This window comes from Lissotriton helveticus, chromosome 7 (genome assembly GCF_964261635.1).
Source record: "Lissotriton helveticus chromosome 7, aLisHel1.1, whole genome shotgun sequence".
Taxonomy (NCBI): domain Eukaryota; kingdom Metazoa; phylum Chordata; class Amphibia; order Caudata; family Salamandridae; genus Lissotriton; species Lissotriton helveticus.
This window is the reverse complement of record NC_136068.1, coordinates 381,850,927-381,869,846: the sequence shown is the minus strand read 5'-3', so window position 1 is coordinate 381,869,846 and position 18,920 is coordinate 381,850,927. Positions and strand designations below refer to the sequence as shown.

The 18,920-nt window shown below is 43.4% G+C and overlaps 1 protein-coding gene across 4 annotated transcripts in view; it reads right to left on the bottom strand.

Annotated features, from left to right (window-relative positions):
- LOC144768495 (protein MTSS 1-like) overlaps positions 1–18,920 on the bottom strand; it is a 563,908-nt gene that overhangs the window by 437,108 nt on the left and 107,880 nt on the right. For all 4 annotated transcript variants that reach the window (XM_078652201.1, XM_078652202.1, XM_078652203.1 and 1 more), the window contains exon 2: positions 14,962–15,023. In XM_078652201.1, coding sequence (XP_078508327.1) covers positions 14,962–15,023 — 62 coding nt within the window. The remainder of the gene's footprint in view (positions 1–14,961; positions 15,024–18,920) is intronic.

Genomic DNA, 18,920 nt, shown 5'->3' with positions numbered 1-18,920 from the left:
CACCATTGACTTCTATGGAGAAAGTTGCGATTAGAAATTTAAAGAATAGGGACATTTAGGAGTGGACTAGGAGCAAACCCCTTGAGAACTGGACAGTTCGAGACTCAAGACCCACGGGAGCACTGAAGTACTCGTGTTACTTCACCCATGGAAGCCGGGTACATAGGTGTCTTTTCGTGCCGGGTTTCGTCATCGTTTCCTATGGAGAGCTGCAAAGAAGTGCTGCAGGCGACCAGCAGAAAAGTGTCCGGATGGATCCAAGGGTAGATCGAAGATCTGAAGAACCTGAAAGCAGAGGGGACAGAGTCTGAGTCACTTGCCAGTGACCAGGAAGGCAAGAAGAACATGCCCACTGATGTTGGGTGATTTAAGGTGCAGGAGGTGAAGCTTGACTCTTCAGCCACGAGGACCAGGAGGTGTTGACGACAACCAGGAGCTGGATTCGAGCTGTCCCACGTCGGATGTTGAGTGCTGCGGTGTCGGTATCCGGATTGGACCCAACAAGCCTTGGCAACAGCAACCCACGCAGTTTGCAAAGATTGGCTTCGGAGCAGACCAGCAAGGTCTGAGGGACTCACCCTTTGGAGGGGTGTCAGGGCACGTCTGGAGCAACCAAAAAAGCCCAAAAAACAAATGAGTTACCTTCGTGGGGACCCACCAGTCATTGGACCAGGGATCGCAAAGGGGCCTCGAGCAGAAATGCTAGAAGCGGGTCCAGGGACAACTTGTGGAGTGTAGGCCCACATTCTTCAGTGCAGATGGTGCCCAGGGCTTGGACTACGAGTAGCCCAATGCACAACTTCGGGAAAGCTCTGGAAGTAGATGCACTACCAAATGTGCATGGTGTCCAGAAATTCCGGTCCCATGTCTCTCGTGATGGCTACAGGTCTCAGCTTTGCTGTGATCTCGTGTCGGCCTCGGAGATGTCTGGAAGTTCGTGTCCTGTGTCGCAAATCCTACGGGATCCGGCGGGAGCCTTGGAAATGCAGACCGGCAAGATGCTTCTTTGGTGCCTGTTTGAAAAGGGGAGTCACTCTTTGACCCCAAGGGAGATCCTTAACTCTTCTAGTCGAAATAGAATGTCTAAGTTCCAGGATATATGTTGCAGAGTTTCGTCCAGGTTAATCTAAAGTCCTAAGGACTGAGTTCCTATAATTATACTAAGTTTAGGGGTTGGACTAACTCTAAGGTCACACCTTTGGGAGGACCTGGGGAGGGGGTGGTTACACCCCTTCCCCTTTGTCCAGTTTCTCGCCAGAGCAGGGGCTGAGTGCCCATGCAACCGGTTTGAACTGGGGTATGCACAGAGACACCAAGTGTGCCCCAGGCACGGTCTGAAAAGCATTCACTGAACGCACCCACCCTGCCCCAATACACTAAAACCTGTCTGGGGAGGTGGTTGTGGTTACACCTCTCTGTGACAGGAAACCTATTGTCCAGGCCTCCCCTGCCGGAGTTTCGTCCAGCAGCAGGAGGTCAGACTCGTGTCTGTGGCAGCAGCATCCATTTTGTGATGCTGGGGCTCTTTTAAACTATTACCGATTAAGTAAAGGTGTACATGTCTTCTCCCTCTAGAAGGATGGAATTCTACCCCCGTCGCCAGGACTGGCGGGGGGGCAGGTAGGATTCCAAAGTGTTTGACACCAAACACGACATATTTTGATGCAGCCATTCCAAAGTTAGCATTTACCGCAAGGTTATAATGCACTTAAAGAGTATATGGTATGGCTGTGTCACAGAACAGCTACAGAGAAGTGATTATGAAAGCTGCAGAGAGGCTCAGCTCGTGCTCACACAAAACCAAGCACTCTGCCATCAGGATTGTAAAGGCCTGCCATAGGAGTGACTTATAGGCTTATATGTGTCTGTATTTAAAGGTAGATATAGGTAGCCTAAATCTTAGTAAGGGGTGGAAGCACCACCTTACTCAGGCTGCAGTAGCAGACCTGTGGTGCCATTTGGAAGGCTTTCCAGGGGTAGCATAATACATGCTTCATCCCCTGGTAGGCCTCTGGGGTACCTATGCCCTTAGTACCTAAGGTACCATATACTAGCGACTCATAAGGGTAACCCAGTAACCAATCTGGAGTGTACCTAAAGTACATGCAATCAATGTAGAGAGGAAGCAACTAGGCTGGGTACCAGCCAGACTAAAGTCGATAAATCACTGAAACACCAGCAAAAAGTGGGGGTAACCATAGTAAGCAGATCCTACTCTCCTACAAAATCTACCTGACCAACGGCACCAAATATAGCTACCAGATACCAGTCAGCGAGTCACCATACAAAATGGTGGCTGGTAACTTAAATGGCCATATATACATCCCATGCGCTACTAAGTAGCCCAAACCCCACCCAAACCCCGAGCAGTCATCTGCCTGCTCCACTTCCCCTAAGTAGCCGGGAGGCAGGCCTCCCTATGGCTGGCAGGCCCCCAAAAGAAGAGTCACCCTTACTTGCCAAAAGGGACAGGGTAATTCAAGACTAGAAAAAAAGGTTTTTTTCCCTTTTGTGTGTCTGCAAACGATAAAAAATGGGCACTTTCTTTAAAAACAAAAGTTTTATTTTTAGTCCTTTGGAATTAATGCCCAAATGATTTAGAAGTCTTTTAGCATGCTGTGACACGGTCTGTAAGGTTTGAGCAGAAATGGATGTGGTTTTGGATGGCTCGGGGATAACACAGGTCTCTTGGAAAGTAACCATACTTTCGCGAGTCAATGACACCGGCTCGATTGCTACCTTTTAGACTCTATGTGATACATAGGTTAATTATACCATATAAGGACAAAAGGGACTGGTAAAAAACTATATATATTACCGCCCATGAATCGTACCATCACAACCCGTGGTAGTACGAGGTTGCCATTTAGATAAGAGTCTGAGCTCTTTCATGCGCTCACCAAAAATTTACATAATAAATACGAGAAGACAAGCAGAGCAGAGGTCACCATTTCAGTATTAGTTATATTTTTAAAATATGTTTTTTCATTATTGATTTCTGGACATTAAAAGTACCAGGAACCACTTTTTAATAAAAGCAGCCCCTACTAACACAAGTATAACGAGGAGGGTATATTTTCATATCAGCAACCTAGATGGTGCGCTCTTTAATGAAAGTAAGAGGTGAGCGATTGTCGTTTGCCCTCAGGGGATAGTCCCTTGTTACCAAAACCATATTTAATAATTCCGAATAAATCCTAAATACATCCTATATCATTATTTTCAGGATACAAATTCATTTTGCTCCTGAAGGGTTTATTATAACCTGAATCATTACACCCAACCGCTTTTGACAACAAAGAAAGCCTTCAGGTTCGGACAATGTAACCATAGCTAATAGGAAAGTCTTGCTCACGAAATTGGAAATTTTCTATCTTCCATTCGTGTGCCCTAAACAGCATACCTTGATCACAAAAGGATTGGGCATTTGAAAGAAACTGCAAGGTCAATCTATTTTGATCCGCTAATTGTATCACGGATTTCCTGTGGAAGTAAAGCACACACAGGTATATATGCATACTATATTAACTCATAAGTAAGCAGTGGTGAAATTCCCATAGTAACCTTCTAGCATTAGGCCTCCCCTCTTAACAATGGAAATACATCACTCTACATGGGAAGATATTACAACATATCAATTTGTTTGGTTAAAGACATTAATTTGGGACACTTGGTGTTTAAAGAAAATGGACAATAGGAAATGACCTTGTATAAATTAAAATGTGGAGTGATTGCATGTATTTCTTCGTTTTTTATAACGTTTTTATAATATAAAACTTTGTCATGAAGAAGGTGGTGACTGGGCACCGGTTCCATTTTTAAAAACAAAGATTTGGTTTCGATTTGGCAAACAGATAAATATGCATCAGAACTGTGTGAAAGGCATTTAAAATGTATGATTTGTTGGCACAGACAAACACCCAGGAAGCTTCCTAAACAAAAGGCTACAGCAGATTAATTCTTTAAAAACTGACTTTCAAAATAGACAGCCTTTAGCCAAGGATTTTATAAGGGTAGCCTAACTGTGGAATCAGGTCTTCTGTTCTAGGTGGATATTTTATCATACCCACTTGGAGTTCTTTTTCTACAGCTAGGGGCTGAGGTGGTTACACCCTTGTGGAGCTCCCTTACTTGTAACTTGCGTCGTGGAGGGTGCAAACTCCACTGGATTCGATGCCACTACTCCACTCGGTAGAATCCCTTTGTGTTGTTTGAGTGGAGGGTATGGACTGCACTGGTGGTGATGGCCGAGTGCTGCTGTGTGCGTCCACTTTTGGTTTTAATCCCATGTGCTGTTTGCATGGAGGTTGTGTACTCCCCTGGGTTGAAGGTCCACTTGCTTGTTGCGTTGAGTGTGCGTATTCCTCTGGGTTGTACAGCTGTGTGCTGTTTGTGTGGAGAATATATACTCCGCTGGGAGTGATAACCATACAGATCGTTGTTACGCTTTTTATTTCTGGTTGTGTGTGCCCTCCATGGGTATGCAGTTGAGTTCCCTGTGGGCGGGGGTACTTGAGCTTGTGTGAGTTGGCATTTGCTCTTTGTGAAGTTATGTAGGCTGAAGCTTAGTTTTGAGCTTATTTCTTCTACTGTGTGTGGCTCACATGGGTCTATTATACTTTCATGTTTCATCGTTATTCATGCAATGCAAGTAAAAATGAGATCTGCTCTTTTAGTATGGTCCTTATGTTTTCAGTTTTTATGTTTTTATTTTTGCACATTATTATGCTGCTGTTCATTGTGAGAGGGAAGATGTGTGGTATCCTGCCTTCGGTTCTAGCCTGGTGTGAAATGCTGCGAGTCTCGTGGGACGTGTGATATCATTAGTGTGAGTGTTGTATCCTTGATGGGGCTCCTTTACTTGTAACTTGTTTCTTAAGTACTTATTTCTGTATCCACCTGCCTCCTGCGTATTCCTCCAAATATGCATCTTCAAAATGCAATACTAACAGGAAGAAGATAAAACAAAAAAAGACAAATAAGAACATGTGTTCTGTTTAATAAAGTCTCAAATGTTGCGTCTGTCAATGTGGGTTCTCATGGAGCCAGGACTATTGAGTTTTACTGCCCACGGCCTCTCAGTAGCGACTGTGGATCTTGATCAAAAAGCCTCTGAAAGGTCTAGACTAAAATATTCATTTTTCTTAATGAACTATCAGTTTGAACTGCCACCATGTTAGAGATTCTAACACTATTTATTCACTTAGCCCCCAGGATGTCACTACTTTCACAAAGATCTCTCCCATACAAATGTGTCCTCCTTGGTTACAATGGTTAAGCAGCAGTTGTAGAACTGGCATCCTATTAACCATTAGCTGCAATTGCAAAATGGTAAGCAAACAATTGCAGGCTACATGTCTAAACATTTACTCTATCACCCTCTTAGATAAGACGTATATATGCACAAACATCCAGCACAGCAAATGAAATCCAAGTTTATGTTACCAGAATGGAAGCAGCTAATATTAGAAACAACTGAGCCCAGTCACAAATTTTCACTAGAGATACAGAGTGACAGAAGCAACCGATACCGGTACGACGCCAGCAAAAAGTGGTTCATTTTGCAAAAGAATTGAGCTTAAGAGAGCTTAAGACGGTGTCAAATCTTGACAGAAAAGAGTCAATCTTGTCTGAAAAAAATCATGCCGGACTCTTACTACTTCACAAAAGCTAACACTTGCAGCAAAGTTAAATGCTGCTCCAAGGTGATTTCACATGTGATGTAAAGTGCAGGCATTAAACCCAATTGCGATTAGAAGGCACCACAATAATACAAAGCGTTCACGAGAATGAAACATGGCACAATCTAAAACATAATCTAAACCCTTGTGCAAACAAGCAGGATTTCAAAGCCTTCATTGTGAAGGCTATGAAGAGACGCAAATAAATGGCCAAATGACGCTGTTGTTCAACTTATGGTGCCGTGAATCCCAAAATATCAATCTTCCATTTCGACAAATTGTTACGTCGGGATCTTCAAAACAAGAAGTCTAATGGAGCTGAACACTCCCACAATACCTGGAGCAATGTCTTCTGATAGAGGTAGCAGGCATTCACACATAATGTGCAGCACCCTATAAATAATTCTAGTACAGACTGATGTGATGTGTAAGCACTGAAAAACATATCCCCCATGTCCCTTTGTATTATCTCAGATAGCCAGGTAACCAACACAAACGTGAAAGCTTTGCAGCCTCATGCTGCAATTCTTGTGTAGAGAACACTTCTGCAGAGCAAACTGCCACAGAGGTGCCACCCTACCAGAGCCCAACTTAAGTCATGAGGAATAAAGGGCAGTACAGGAAGCAGTCCAGCTTGAAACAGAAATGACAATGAACTAAACTCCCTAGCTGCCCAAGGATTGTGGATGAACTTCAGCTAGGGAATGTTCATCAAGAAACACCTGTAATTCTCTGTGTCAGCGATTTCATCATAAGTCCAAAGGACTTGGACTTCATATTGGTAACGAGCTGGAAACGTTTATTGCGTCTCACACAAGGTTCTCATCTTAAAAGGTGCGATAGTAGGGTATTTACATGAGCAGATTCCAAGGGCAAACATGTCAGAGCATGACGCAAAGACAATCAGGCAGTCACTAACACGCTTTTCATGGATTACCATTCCACTTTTAAGGTCTGGCCTAGAGACAAGGTTTAGCTGCCTTGCAAGCCTCATGTTTTCTAATAAAATTTATTATACAAATAATAATTTTATTTTCATTGTCTTTCTGCCTACCACAGCATGCAGAATGGTGCAATGGCCCCCCCCACTTAATTCACTGGCTCTCTTTCTTGTGAGTGACAGCATTTTCTTTGGCACGCCTGCCTAAAAATAGTTCAAAAGTATGTCTTTTTGTGAGGAGTCATTTTTTAAACTATTTTTTGCAAACATAGCACACCACTTTTTAACAACATAATTTAGAATTGTTACGGCATTTACACTTTTGATGCCTGTTTCATATGTGGAAAAAACAATGTTGGCATGGCAAGGTGAACCCTTTTGGTGATGTTAAGGGGTTACCCAAAAGTGGTTAAATGGGTGACAAGTATCCTTATACAAGGATCTGGACACATTAATTTAATTATTGTGAGGTTGTGGAATATCCCATTATACTTTTTTAAAGAATAGTAAGCTCCCTATTCTGAGTTGGCAGGTAAATACCAAACTTGATGCAAATGTATGTTTGCACTGAATTTGATATTCCAAGTCCTGCATAAACAACAATTAAATACACAATTCTTCCCCAAGCTAATTCTGCCAGCTTACACTAGGTGCAAAGGAAAACAAGCATTTACAATGCAATGTTCTCGGCATTGTTAAAGTTAGAGCTATTGGCATTGCTCATGACATTTTTTATTTCTGTTTTTCTTTTTAAAAACATATAAATAAATGGCATTGTCATTTACAATGCCAATAGCTTAATCTCTCGCAAATGTGAGACCTATTGCATTTGCACCCACACACAGAGCCACACACAAAGCCACCCACACACACATACAGAGCCACCCACAGTCGTTCACATAGAGCCACCCACACACACACACACACACACACACACACACACACACACACAGAGCCACCCTCACACACACAGAGCCACCCTCACACAGAGCCACACACACACAGAGCCACACACACAGAGCCACCACGAGCCACACAGAGCCACCACGAGCCACACAGAGGCAAGAAAAACAAGTCACACCACCAGCCCAAACCACTTTTTTCCACAAGGAAACAAACCAGTTGATGCCTAGACCCAAATGTGGTTTTGGGAACAATTCACCCAATGGCTAGTAAGTTGGCAAATATCACAATCAAATCCATGTGTTCCGAAAACACAGGACAGATTATTGGTGAACAATGCTCTTCATAATTACCCAATAAAGACTGGTTTCCGGTTAGCATGAAGTAGCATTCGAGATCAATTCTAGTCTAACAGCGGCAGTGGAACCTTGGAGTGACCGTCTCATGAAAAAAACTTCAACTTAAAACATGTTGAAATCTCGCCCAAGGAGAGTCATCACGGGAGGTCAATGTCTAATGCTCAGCACTGCGCAGGTAGCCACCAACGGATGCGGCACAATTTCCTATAGCTCAGAAAGGGTTAATCGAGAGATGGCTTCGTAGCTACAGGAGGCTTCATTGAATGACGGGCAAATTACTTTACCAGCGTGTCCGTTTGTGCCCCTACATCAGTGAGAATTCTCCAAGCTACGTCAATCGCAAGTACAATTGCAATCATTAAACAAGGTTTGTGCAGAAAATGCCCCCGGAATCCCGCCGCGGCCGCACCGGAAGTCAGGCAGGGTCGCCTGTGACGGGGGCGGGGCCACGTCCGGACCGGAAGAGGAGGCAGGCGGAGTCAATGCGTCTCGCGGCCCGGGACTCCTGTGAGCGGTGGAGAGCCCCGGGGCCGCCAGCAGGAGGTTGCGCGCCGCGTGCTGAGAGCGGAGTCCCCCGAGATTGGCCCGGTAAGTTCAAAAGGGCTGGGGGGGCTTGGTGCACTCGTGTGTGTGTGTGTGTGTGTATTCTCGTGTGTGTATGTATGTGTGCGACGGTGACGGTGGTGGGGGGGCGCCTCGGTGCACTTGTGTGTGTGTGTGTGTGTGCGCGTGTGTGTATGTGTGGGGGGGGCTCTGTATGTATGTGCGTGAGTGTGCCCTTGTGTGTGTGTTTCTGTGTATGCGCATGCGTGTGTTGTATTGGAGCTGCGCGCATTGCAAGAAACTTGCAACAGCGCTCGTACTTGTGCGCGTGCAAGTTTCAAATCGCCTCCAAAGAGATGCGGGCGGCCAGGGTTGTCTCCCGGAAAGCAGACACGGCGACAAAAGGTTCTCGGTGAGAACGCGCTTCCGCGCGCTTAGCCGAGACCTAAAAAAGGAACGATTCTGAGTTTGGACGCTACAGACAAGAGAAAACGTGTTTTTACCTTGTGGTGCAACCAAATAAGCAAGATATCCTCGATTCTGGCCTGCGGAACTCAGAATTAGGATGTAAGACCGCCCATGGAATAAACTCAAGTCACAGTACTGTTTTTCCCTGAACTGTGTTACCACCTGGTATTCCTTTGGCACCCGGAATGAGGGTCAAAGAGTAGACCCTTCTTAGAGGTCTATTTAAGCCGGGTACACCACCGTAAAGGTTAATTTCAAAGATGGTCTCACAAGACCCATCAGTCAATGAAACTTAGTTACACAAACACCGTCGACACCTAAATCAGCACGTTATACTGTGTTAGTGCATACGCTGTAACACGACCAATTCTGCTGCCCACATTACTGCTTGAGATAGGCGCTGGGAGGGATTCGGGGAGAGAAAACCCATTCACCGCAACCTTGTAGATAGGACTGATGGAGTTTTGTGTTCTGCTATATAAAACACTGCAGTGAGCCACACTGAGCGGGCAAACAGACCTTAGAGCACTGGAAGCAACAATGTTCAAGGAAAACGATTCTATAGGAGTTTGCGAAATGCACCCCTAAAGGGAAATCCCTGACCACGGACGAGCGACACACAAATGAGGGCCTAGCATGGGCGCAACCTTAAGGCGCAGTAGTCCATCATCCTGTGGAATGGAAAGGCGCATTGCTTATACCGTGCCTATATACATGATGCTCCACATGAAATTGTAAATTACATTTTCATTTTAAAGTTTGGCCTTGGGGCAGCCTCATAATGAAATGAATGGAATGTAAATAATAACAATTTATAATAAAAAATATACATAAGGGGGCTTTGGGTCAGCCATCTTCATCCATTGGGATGTTCAATTGTCATTCTTATTAGCTTTCAACTACTACAGCGTACAACCCGTGGTGACAGGTTAGCGCACTTCAGCCACTGGCTTTCTTACACTTTGACAGGTCAGATAATTGCTTATCAAGAAGGGCATTTCAGTGCCAGGTCTGAAGAGGGAATACTTTTCGTTGCTAATGCTTCTTCCCAATCTTCAATCAAGTGGGAGACTGTCGAGTGGAGGGGTGGTCGGGTGGGGGGGCATCGAGTGGGGGCGTCAAGTGGGGGGGCGTCAAGTGGGGGGGCGTCAAGTGGGGGGGCGTCAAGTGGGGGGGCGTCAAGTGGGGGGGCATCAAGTGGGGGGGGCATCAAGTGGGGGGGCATCAAGTGGGGGGGGCGTCAAGTGGGGGGGCGTCAAGTGGGGGGGGGCGTCAAGTGGGGGGGGCGTCAAGTGGGGGGGGCGTCAAGTGGGGGGGCAGAGCAGAGTGAAGTAGAGTGTCACAGAGTGATGTGCCATGAAGTGGTGTGGCATATATGGCATATAGCGTAGTGTATCATATAGTGGAGTGACGACAAGTGGAGTGGCACAGCCTAGAATGGAGTAAAGTGTCGGAGTGGAGTAAAGTGTCAGAGTGGAGTAAAGGGTCAGAGTGCCGTAGAGTGAAATTGAGTGCCGTAGAGTGGAATGGAGTGCCGTAGAGTGAAATGGAGTGCCCTAGAGAGGAATGGAGTGCCCTAGAGTGAAATTGTGTGCCCTAGAGTGAAATGGAGTGCCCTAGAGAGAAATGCAGTGCCGTAGAGAGGCGTGTCGTAAAGTGGCATAGAGTGTCTTAGAGAGGAGTGGCCTAGAGTGGAGTGTTGTAGGATGGAGTGAGGTAGAGTGGAGTAGAGTGGCCTAAAGTGAAGTGGCGCAGAGGGGAGTAGAGAGGTGCAGAGTGGAGTGCTGTAGAGTGTAATGGAGCAGTATGTCCGAGTGGAGCATCGTGCAGTGTAGTAGAGTAATGTTTTGTTTTGATCGTATTGAAATATTTGTTCCCACCACACTTGTGGTTCTGAAATTCTGGACCCTACTGTTATCACGATATCGAGATCCAATACCCGTGCCACAAAATATCAATATCCCATGACGAACTTGGTGTTAACAGACCGATAATGATTAGGACATCATCCCTATGCATTTGCGTCATGATTGGGGGATGCCAACACCCTTAAATCATAGTTTCCGTTCCGAACCCTTAGACTCTATTTTGTGAACGGCATCCATCTTGTGTCTTGCCCTCATGATAAGTCAATTACGTAAGGCAGAGTCTGATCTAAAAGGACACGTCCACCTTTCCTTGACTTCCCCCTGACCTGTCCCAACTGACTCCATTGCCTCTAGCCAAACCTGTTTGGGCAGCTCCTCGCCCAGTGGCCGAATACGATAGCATCGATGCACAACATACCACAAACCATTCACTACATCCAGATCATGTTTTTACACACACACACACCTGTCCACGCACCCTGTTTATGGCCAGTTTTATGACTAGGAGGTGCCTTTCTTTATTGGGGTTTCGTCGATATCTGATGGGAGTTCCGGGCCTGGCCGGGTAATCTATCACGAATTGGACGTCTAAAATAGGGGCTTGCCTACATGACTTCGCTCTTTTGTATTATTGTAGAAATATGTGTATAGCCATATCATAAACTCAGGAATTCTTGCTTGCAGCTATTATTTTTGTATATAAGGAGACGGCTGGTTCTGTAAAAACGAACAGTCTCCTGATAACACACAACCCGTGCGGTCGTGTTTTTAGGACACCTGTTACTTGGTAGCTGCCAATAAAACTTGATCTCTGACGGTAACTAGAAGACTCCGTGTTTCTGTGGTCCGGAACAAGGGAGAACTCAGAGGTCTTCGGGTGTTATCCCCTGGCACCAGCGGGTTCCTAAAAACCCGTTACCTCACACTCCAGAATTACAAAAAGATGTGCTTCATTGGTGCTTTCCTAATTCTGATATATACTGAAATACTTGCCCAGCAAATTTACAGATATTTAAATGTTGTTGTGTGCTAGAAAATGATATATAATATCGTACAGCCTTCCTCCAGCACACCCCCAGTACCCAGCATGATTGCAACATAAACCCTCTAATTTAGAAGTCCGACAAAGAAAAGTAAACACGAAGCTCCCTCGGAAAACAGAGGCCAGCATTTGTCTTCTGTCATCGAATGCACAGCAAATGTGACAAAATCAGAACAAAATTTAGAGGCCCGTTTACAGAAAGCGAGCACTCATAGAAGAATACTAAAAACAGGCTATGCTCCACAGGAGGGACAAAGACATATTGGAGAGCCTAAAACAAATAAAGCGAGCAAATAGAAAGCAAACAACTGTGAGTTATTCAACACAAAGCCACTCGTAAGCAAAAGAAGGAATGCATTCCCATTGAAGATTTCCAAATGTCCACCCAGAAGGCTTTGCAAACCAGGGCAGGCTTCCACCTAAAAAATAAAATAAAAATAAAGACTGACAAGAGGTTGCTGTAATTCTGCACTTTTACCTAGTGTCTGCCGGAATTATACTACAAACTGCATCAGAAGGGAGCCCAACTGATTTGCACGGAGCATATCCCTAGCAATTAAGACCAACATGGGTACATGGAAACTGTACAGTACTCCATCAGGTGGTTTACTTCCAGTGGTCCACTCCTCTGGGAAACTCCACTGCCTTTCTTTAATGGGCAGCTGCTACCACAGAGAAATATTTGGGAATGCCATCCCTCGGTATGTATCCAAACGTTCACTGTTGAGAGCCTTAAGTTTGAGCCTGAGACACTCAAATTGCATTTCACTGGCCGGAAGGTCCTACCTTGGCTTCCTTTCCAACAATTATTCAGCTCAAAAGCTTTTTGCAATAAGCATAAGACAGTCAACATGTCTTACTTCGGATTATTAGAACACTTGTAATGGTGTAGAACGTGTTATTTGCATATCCACAACAAGTGGTATATGTTTGTCAGAATACTTAGTCTATGAAGTCTCAAGAATAAAGGGAAGAGTTAACCGTTGAGACACCTTGCTACAAAAACTGTTGTTTGTTTTGATTAATGAGCAACCTCTCGCCAAACGTATCATAGACCAGGAGACTTTATTTTGTTTACAGTAATCCATCTATGTTGAGTGACACTTTCTACTACTTGTTGTCCACTTGTTCTCACTAGCATAAATCTGGATGACAACTCCATTCTCCAATATATAAACAGAGGACATACATAATTATCATTCTACAATAAATTAAAAAACATATCACCTTACCTACTACACCACTTCAATGGACAATTATTTACCACTTTACTCAAGAAGCCAAAGTCTTGACTAATGCTTTGAAAACAGTCCATGAAGTGACTAAACATGTGATAGCTGTTCTGATGTAATAAAATAATACGCCTGCTCTGGTGGACTGAAAAGAATTATCTGTCCTGCCATTAGGAAAATTATAACCACATGCTTCAAGTGCTGTTCAGTTTCAGATTATACAATAGGCATCCTTTCATGTGACAAAACAGTAATTGGACACAGCGGCGTGCTTCCACTGCTAATATGTTGTTTAGGATTACTGTTCAAAACCGTTTGGTCTTATCGGCCAACTCACAATACCCTATCCATCGATGCTGAAAAGTAGCATAGATATATTAATTACACAGTGGCCATCACCACTGTGTAGTTCTAGTTAGGTCACAGTTTCCATAGGAAGTGCGTTTCTACCTTCAAAGATTTCACATGACTTGCAATTTTGAGTCAAGAGGTTGACAGATAGTATGCGTTTGCAGCCGAAAATGCACATTTTGCCACCAGGCCCTATGGACAACACTCTGTAGTTTGGTAAAATGTACTACAAACATACCCGAGATGGGCACAATAGCATACAACATTAGAGCCATACGCACAACACCAGTGTTTGATAAGTCACCTCTAAGTGGGACATCACTACATTGTACATTATTCAACAATCCTGCAATGCCACAAAATCTTCTTTAAAGTTCTGTAAATAAACATCCACTCCTTATAAATGTCATTGCTACATAGGAGAATTGTCTATAGCACTGTATTACAAGTTTGTAAATGGCCACATGCCTCGATTTCCACTGGTGGATAATCTTTTGTTAACAGAAACTTTGGCTGTAACAAACCTTTTTTGAACAGGCTTTGGCTTTAAAAACAACATACCTCAAAACATGCCTCTGAAATCCTCTTCCCATGTCCTCTGCCATCACCTTGTTTAACACAGAGTAATACTTGCACCTCAGACTGTAAATGGTGCACCATATAACTTTCACCATGCACAATCACACCGGTCTCCAGGACTTGTGCTATTTCCATGCTATACCCCCACATGAGTTCACACAGCAACTTTATGCTGTATATAACACTTTAGTGTTTATCAGAGATGTCATCAATAATATCATTTAAAATTATGTGAGTGAAGTAATATGCGAGATAATAAGCACTGCATGACAGGGGTGCAAGTTATAGTTAGCTCAGAAAATCGTGAATGTCAGTGTTTTTTGGTTTCTAAATATTAATTTCTGTGCTATTTCACACCTAACTATAACGTCACCATAACTTTCTTCCAGTGAATTTCCAGTGTTTTTATTGTAAGTTAAGATCTTATTACTATACCCAAATATGTTACTTTAATCTTTTCTTTCAGTAAAGATGTGATAGACAGACAGACAGACAGACTGACAGGCAGACATCCAAACGCACTTCCCTCAATCCTTCTCTGGAACGGGGAACACACAAGATAATTCACAAGTGATTGAAATCCATTAGGGTTGAAACGAGTTGTGTTTTTTGCCGTATGATATAAACTAATTGCTGCAAAACTGGTTCTGGAGTGGCTTGTGCGCTTCCTGTCCCAGAGATGGAGTGTGGTAAGGGCATTGGGATTTATATGCGGAGTACTAGGGCATCGGCAGCACAATCCCCGGCCCCTGAGATGGGACTCCACACAGTTGGACTTTTCAATTGAATGTGAGTGTGTGTGTGGGAGAGAGAGTGTGAGTGAGTGAATGTGTGTGTGACTTTTTGTTTGTACGTAAATGCATATGTATAAACATGCAATTCGATTTTTCAGCATGAGTGGCTGGGGTTTCTTAAACTAAGTACTAGATTTAATTTTTAAAACGCATGGAAACATGTTTTCCTTAATATACTATGATTTTATTTTACTGACTTACCTTAACTGTGATTGCAATTTTATCGTCTTGCTGATGAAATCCTCCCACGTGGGGTAGCTTGACTAAACAAAAGAGAAAGAAACAAGGTATAACATTGGAAGCAACACGCAACAACTATGATTATAAATATCTGATTTACACAGAATACTTTGTTAAATCAGTGATAATTCAGGTGGCATACATTTTTCACATTCTTTGAAAAAACACAAGTTTTAGAAATGTAAAATTTACCTCAAGTAAGCAAACACCAACTATCTTCAATTGTTAGTGGAAACAAAACAATTTGTAAAAGTCTGTAATATACAGTTAAAGCAAATTCAGGTTGTCATGAATGATAGAAGCGAGATGGCTCTTCTTACACAGGATCCTATTTTTTAAACCTCCGTGTTGTGATTATTCTAAGCTATTTGCACAAGAGTGGATTTCTAACACATTCTATGGAATGTAGCCTCGTCCGAAGGTAGGGGGGCAATTCCTGTAGCACAATGCCCGGGGTGTATTGTTTGGGGTGAAAGGGCAACAATTCTTGAGATTTATTTTGTTCACTTTACAAATCTACTCAACTCTTACAGTACAGGTTCTTTGGTTACCAGCTGAGATGCCGCAGTATGGCTGTGAGAAAGAAGATTGTTTGCTGCAAAGCAAGATTTGCATCCACGTGTCCAAAGTGTTCAAAATTATATATTTGATTAACTAATGCAAAGATTAGTTAGGGAAACCCTTTTAAGCAGATTCACAGAATTGTAACTTCAGCTTGAATTAATGTCAGTGGTGTCAATTTACAAACTACACGTGTTCGGATAAAATGTAACAATTTGTGCCTATTCGTAATACTCCTAGAACACACTTGGTATGCAAATACAAACAGAAGACTCTTAGCAACTGATTACTTTCAAAATAAAATTTACACATAAAACATTTTAAAGTTAAAAAAACGAAATATGTTGACAGTTTTGTTAAACTGTTGTGCAATTTCTTCTCAAAATGTACCCAAAATATAGCTGCAAACTTAAAAGATCACGGTTTCTACAGACTTTTTTCCGAAGTGTCATGCAATTTTTAAGCACAAGTTGAAATGGCATTTCCAGGGTTCATTTAATAAACCATCTTACAAGTTTGAAAGCCATACGTGATATATATATGAAAACAATAAATTCGGGTCTCCACATTTAAAGAAAATCACAAACGTGCACCCACAAGTCTACGAGCATGCATGAATGCAGATGTATGAGGAATTTACACAAGTTTACAGAAGAGGGCCTGGAAACCATAGACAGCTGCAAATCCACATATACTTCAAGAAGTGTAGCTTTGGTCATGTGAAAATCTGCTGAGCAAGTGTAAATTCACTTAGTATAACTTTTATTTCTTTTTCCTACAGAGCGAAAATATTTTCCGTGTCGGAAACACTGATTTTCCTACACCACTATTGCTTTTGTGGAAAGGGGTTTCATTTCACTGTGTAAAAAGTTTTACTCCTTTTCTTGAAAGGAGTACATTTTCGAACTTTTCCAGGGCGGCAAGGAGCTGTAGAGAAGATGCTGAATTAAGCATGGGGGAGATTGCACAAAATCACGGGGCATTTCAGCTACAGAACTACCATCTACCACCTACTTCCAGCCCATGACTACATTTGCTCACAGGAAAATCTTCATGCAAGTAAATCCTTTCATGAGTACTTAATCAACTTTCGAACATAAAAGTCAAATTTACATGCCTAATAGCTTTGAGAATCAGGCTCTTAACTTCTTGATCCTCATAAGACTTTGCAGAGCTTCTCTACTTGTGAAATGCAAATGTACAGTTATGGATATAGTATTGTTATATGCTCATGCTTATGGCAAACAGGGGAACAAAAGAACAGGGGGTGAAGTGATCTGCACAATAATTAGCACAATGTGCTCAAGTGGAGAAGGTTAGATTCAGTGATCCTCTGGTGGAAACCTATGAGTCGAAGAGCAAGTTCAATCTGGGTTTATTTACGTAACATTTAGCGAAATTAACGGAATGCGTAAAATAAAATTTGCAATTCACAAGACACCTCCTCTGAAAATGAAAGTAAGGAGGAGAGTAATGGTAATTATATACCTCAACTTTGCTGTAATCAGAACTCCAGCATAATAAAAGTGCTGCGATATATGTATAGCTTGTGGTAATAACAACAGGTGATGGACAGAATGCAGAACATTGTCATACATTCACCCCAGTACAGAGATCTGGGCCTAAATCCATCGTTTTTTTGCACTCCACACCACCCCAGGTCAGACATGGCCATATGCAAATCAGCCTTGACCCTGTGCCTCATGGGAACAGTCCAGCCCGAACTGCCAAGCCATGTCTTTCCTGGACCGGAATCAAGCATCCAAGGACCGGTTTCTGGCTATCAGCCTTCATCAGCCTGGATAGCTTGACTCCAGTGGTGTGGAGAGCATGGGACTCACGTCTGAGCATACCCATCCCACTCGGGGCGACAAAGGCAAAAACAACAGGTGCTGGACAGAATGCAGAACAATGTCATACATTCACCCCAGTACAGAGATCTGGGCCTAAATCCATCGTTTTTTTGCACTCCACACCACCCCAGGTCAGACATGGCCATATGCAAATCAGCCTTGACCCTGTGCCTCATGGGAACAGTCCAGCCGAACTGCCAAGCCATGTCTTTCCTGGACCGGAATCAAGCATCCAAGGACCGGTTTCTGGCTATCAGCCATCATCAGCCTGGATAGCTTGACTCCAGTGGTATGGAGAGCATGGGACTCACGTTTGAGCATACCCATCCCACTCGGGCGACAAAGGCAAAAACAACAGGTGATGGACAGAATGCAGAACATTGTCATACATTCACCCCAGTACAGAGATCTGGGCCTAAATCCATAGTTTTTTTGCACCTGTTGTTTTTGCCTTTGTCGCCCCGAGTGGGATGCGTATGCTCAGACGTGAGTCCCATGCTCTCCACACCACTGGAGTCAAGCTATCCAGGCTGATAGCCAGAAACCGGTCCTTGGATGCTTGATTCCGGTCCAGGAAAGACATGGCTTGGCAGCTCGGGCTGGACTGTTCCCATGAGGCACAGGGTCAAGGCTGATTTGCATATGGCCATGTCTGACCTGGGGTGGTGTGGAGTGCAAAAAAACGATGGATTTAGGCCCAGATCTCTGTACTGGGGTGAATGTATGACAATGTTCTGCATTCTGTCCATCACCTGTTGTTTTAGCTTGTGGTAATGCCTTGTGGTCTGTATAAACAGAGCTATTTCATAAACACTGCATCTTCATATACAGAAGCTGTGAATATTCAAAGATTTGACATAAACTAGAGTCCTGGTATGGTCATTGTCCGGTATCATCTGAAATATAGCATAATCAAAGCCTTTTAGAACAGAAACCATAATATAATATGACCCTTGGCATAATCTGAGATGCTATTTTTAAAACTCAGATAGAATGAGAATTAAACCTCCATGTATCAGCTACCAGATACAATGAGAGGCCCACAGACTGCCACAGCTACACAGACGCCTTTCCAGGATTTCTCTGATCCCTGAAAAACTCCACCCTTTACTGCCCTCACATCGGTCATCCCAACCTAAGGCAAATGCTTCATGGGCCAAACTTCCAAACCGAAGTCTTTCCCCGCAATCCTGCGCTGCTTCGGTTAGGATTGTAAACACCTGGTTGGTACAGGGGACATTAATACTTCCGTGCAGGACTGCATGAAGCCTTCAGTAGATCCTGTGCAGTGGAAGTGGTGGTGGAGGGAATCCTAAGTTAAATATATAATGTGCAGCCCCTTTAGAGAATAAATTGTAAAGCGCTCTGATATCCTTCGGGATCATGTTCGCGCTACATAAAACTTATATAAATAAAATACATTTTTAAAAAACACTTCATTTGGAATAACAAACATACTGAACTGGGACATATGGGTTCCCAAACCTCTAGTGGAGAGATGCTCTG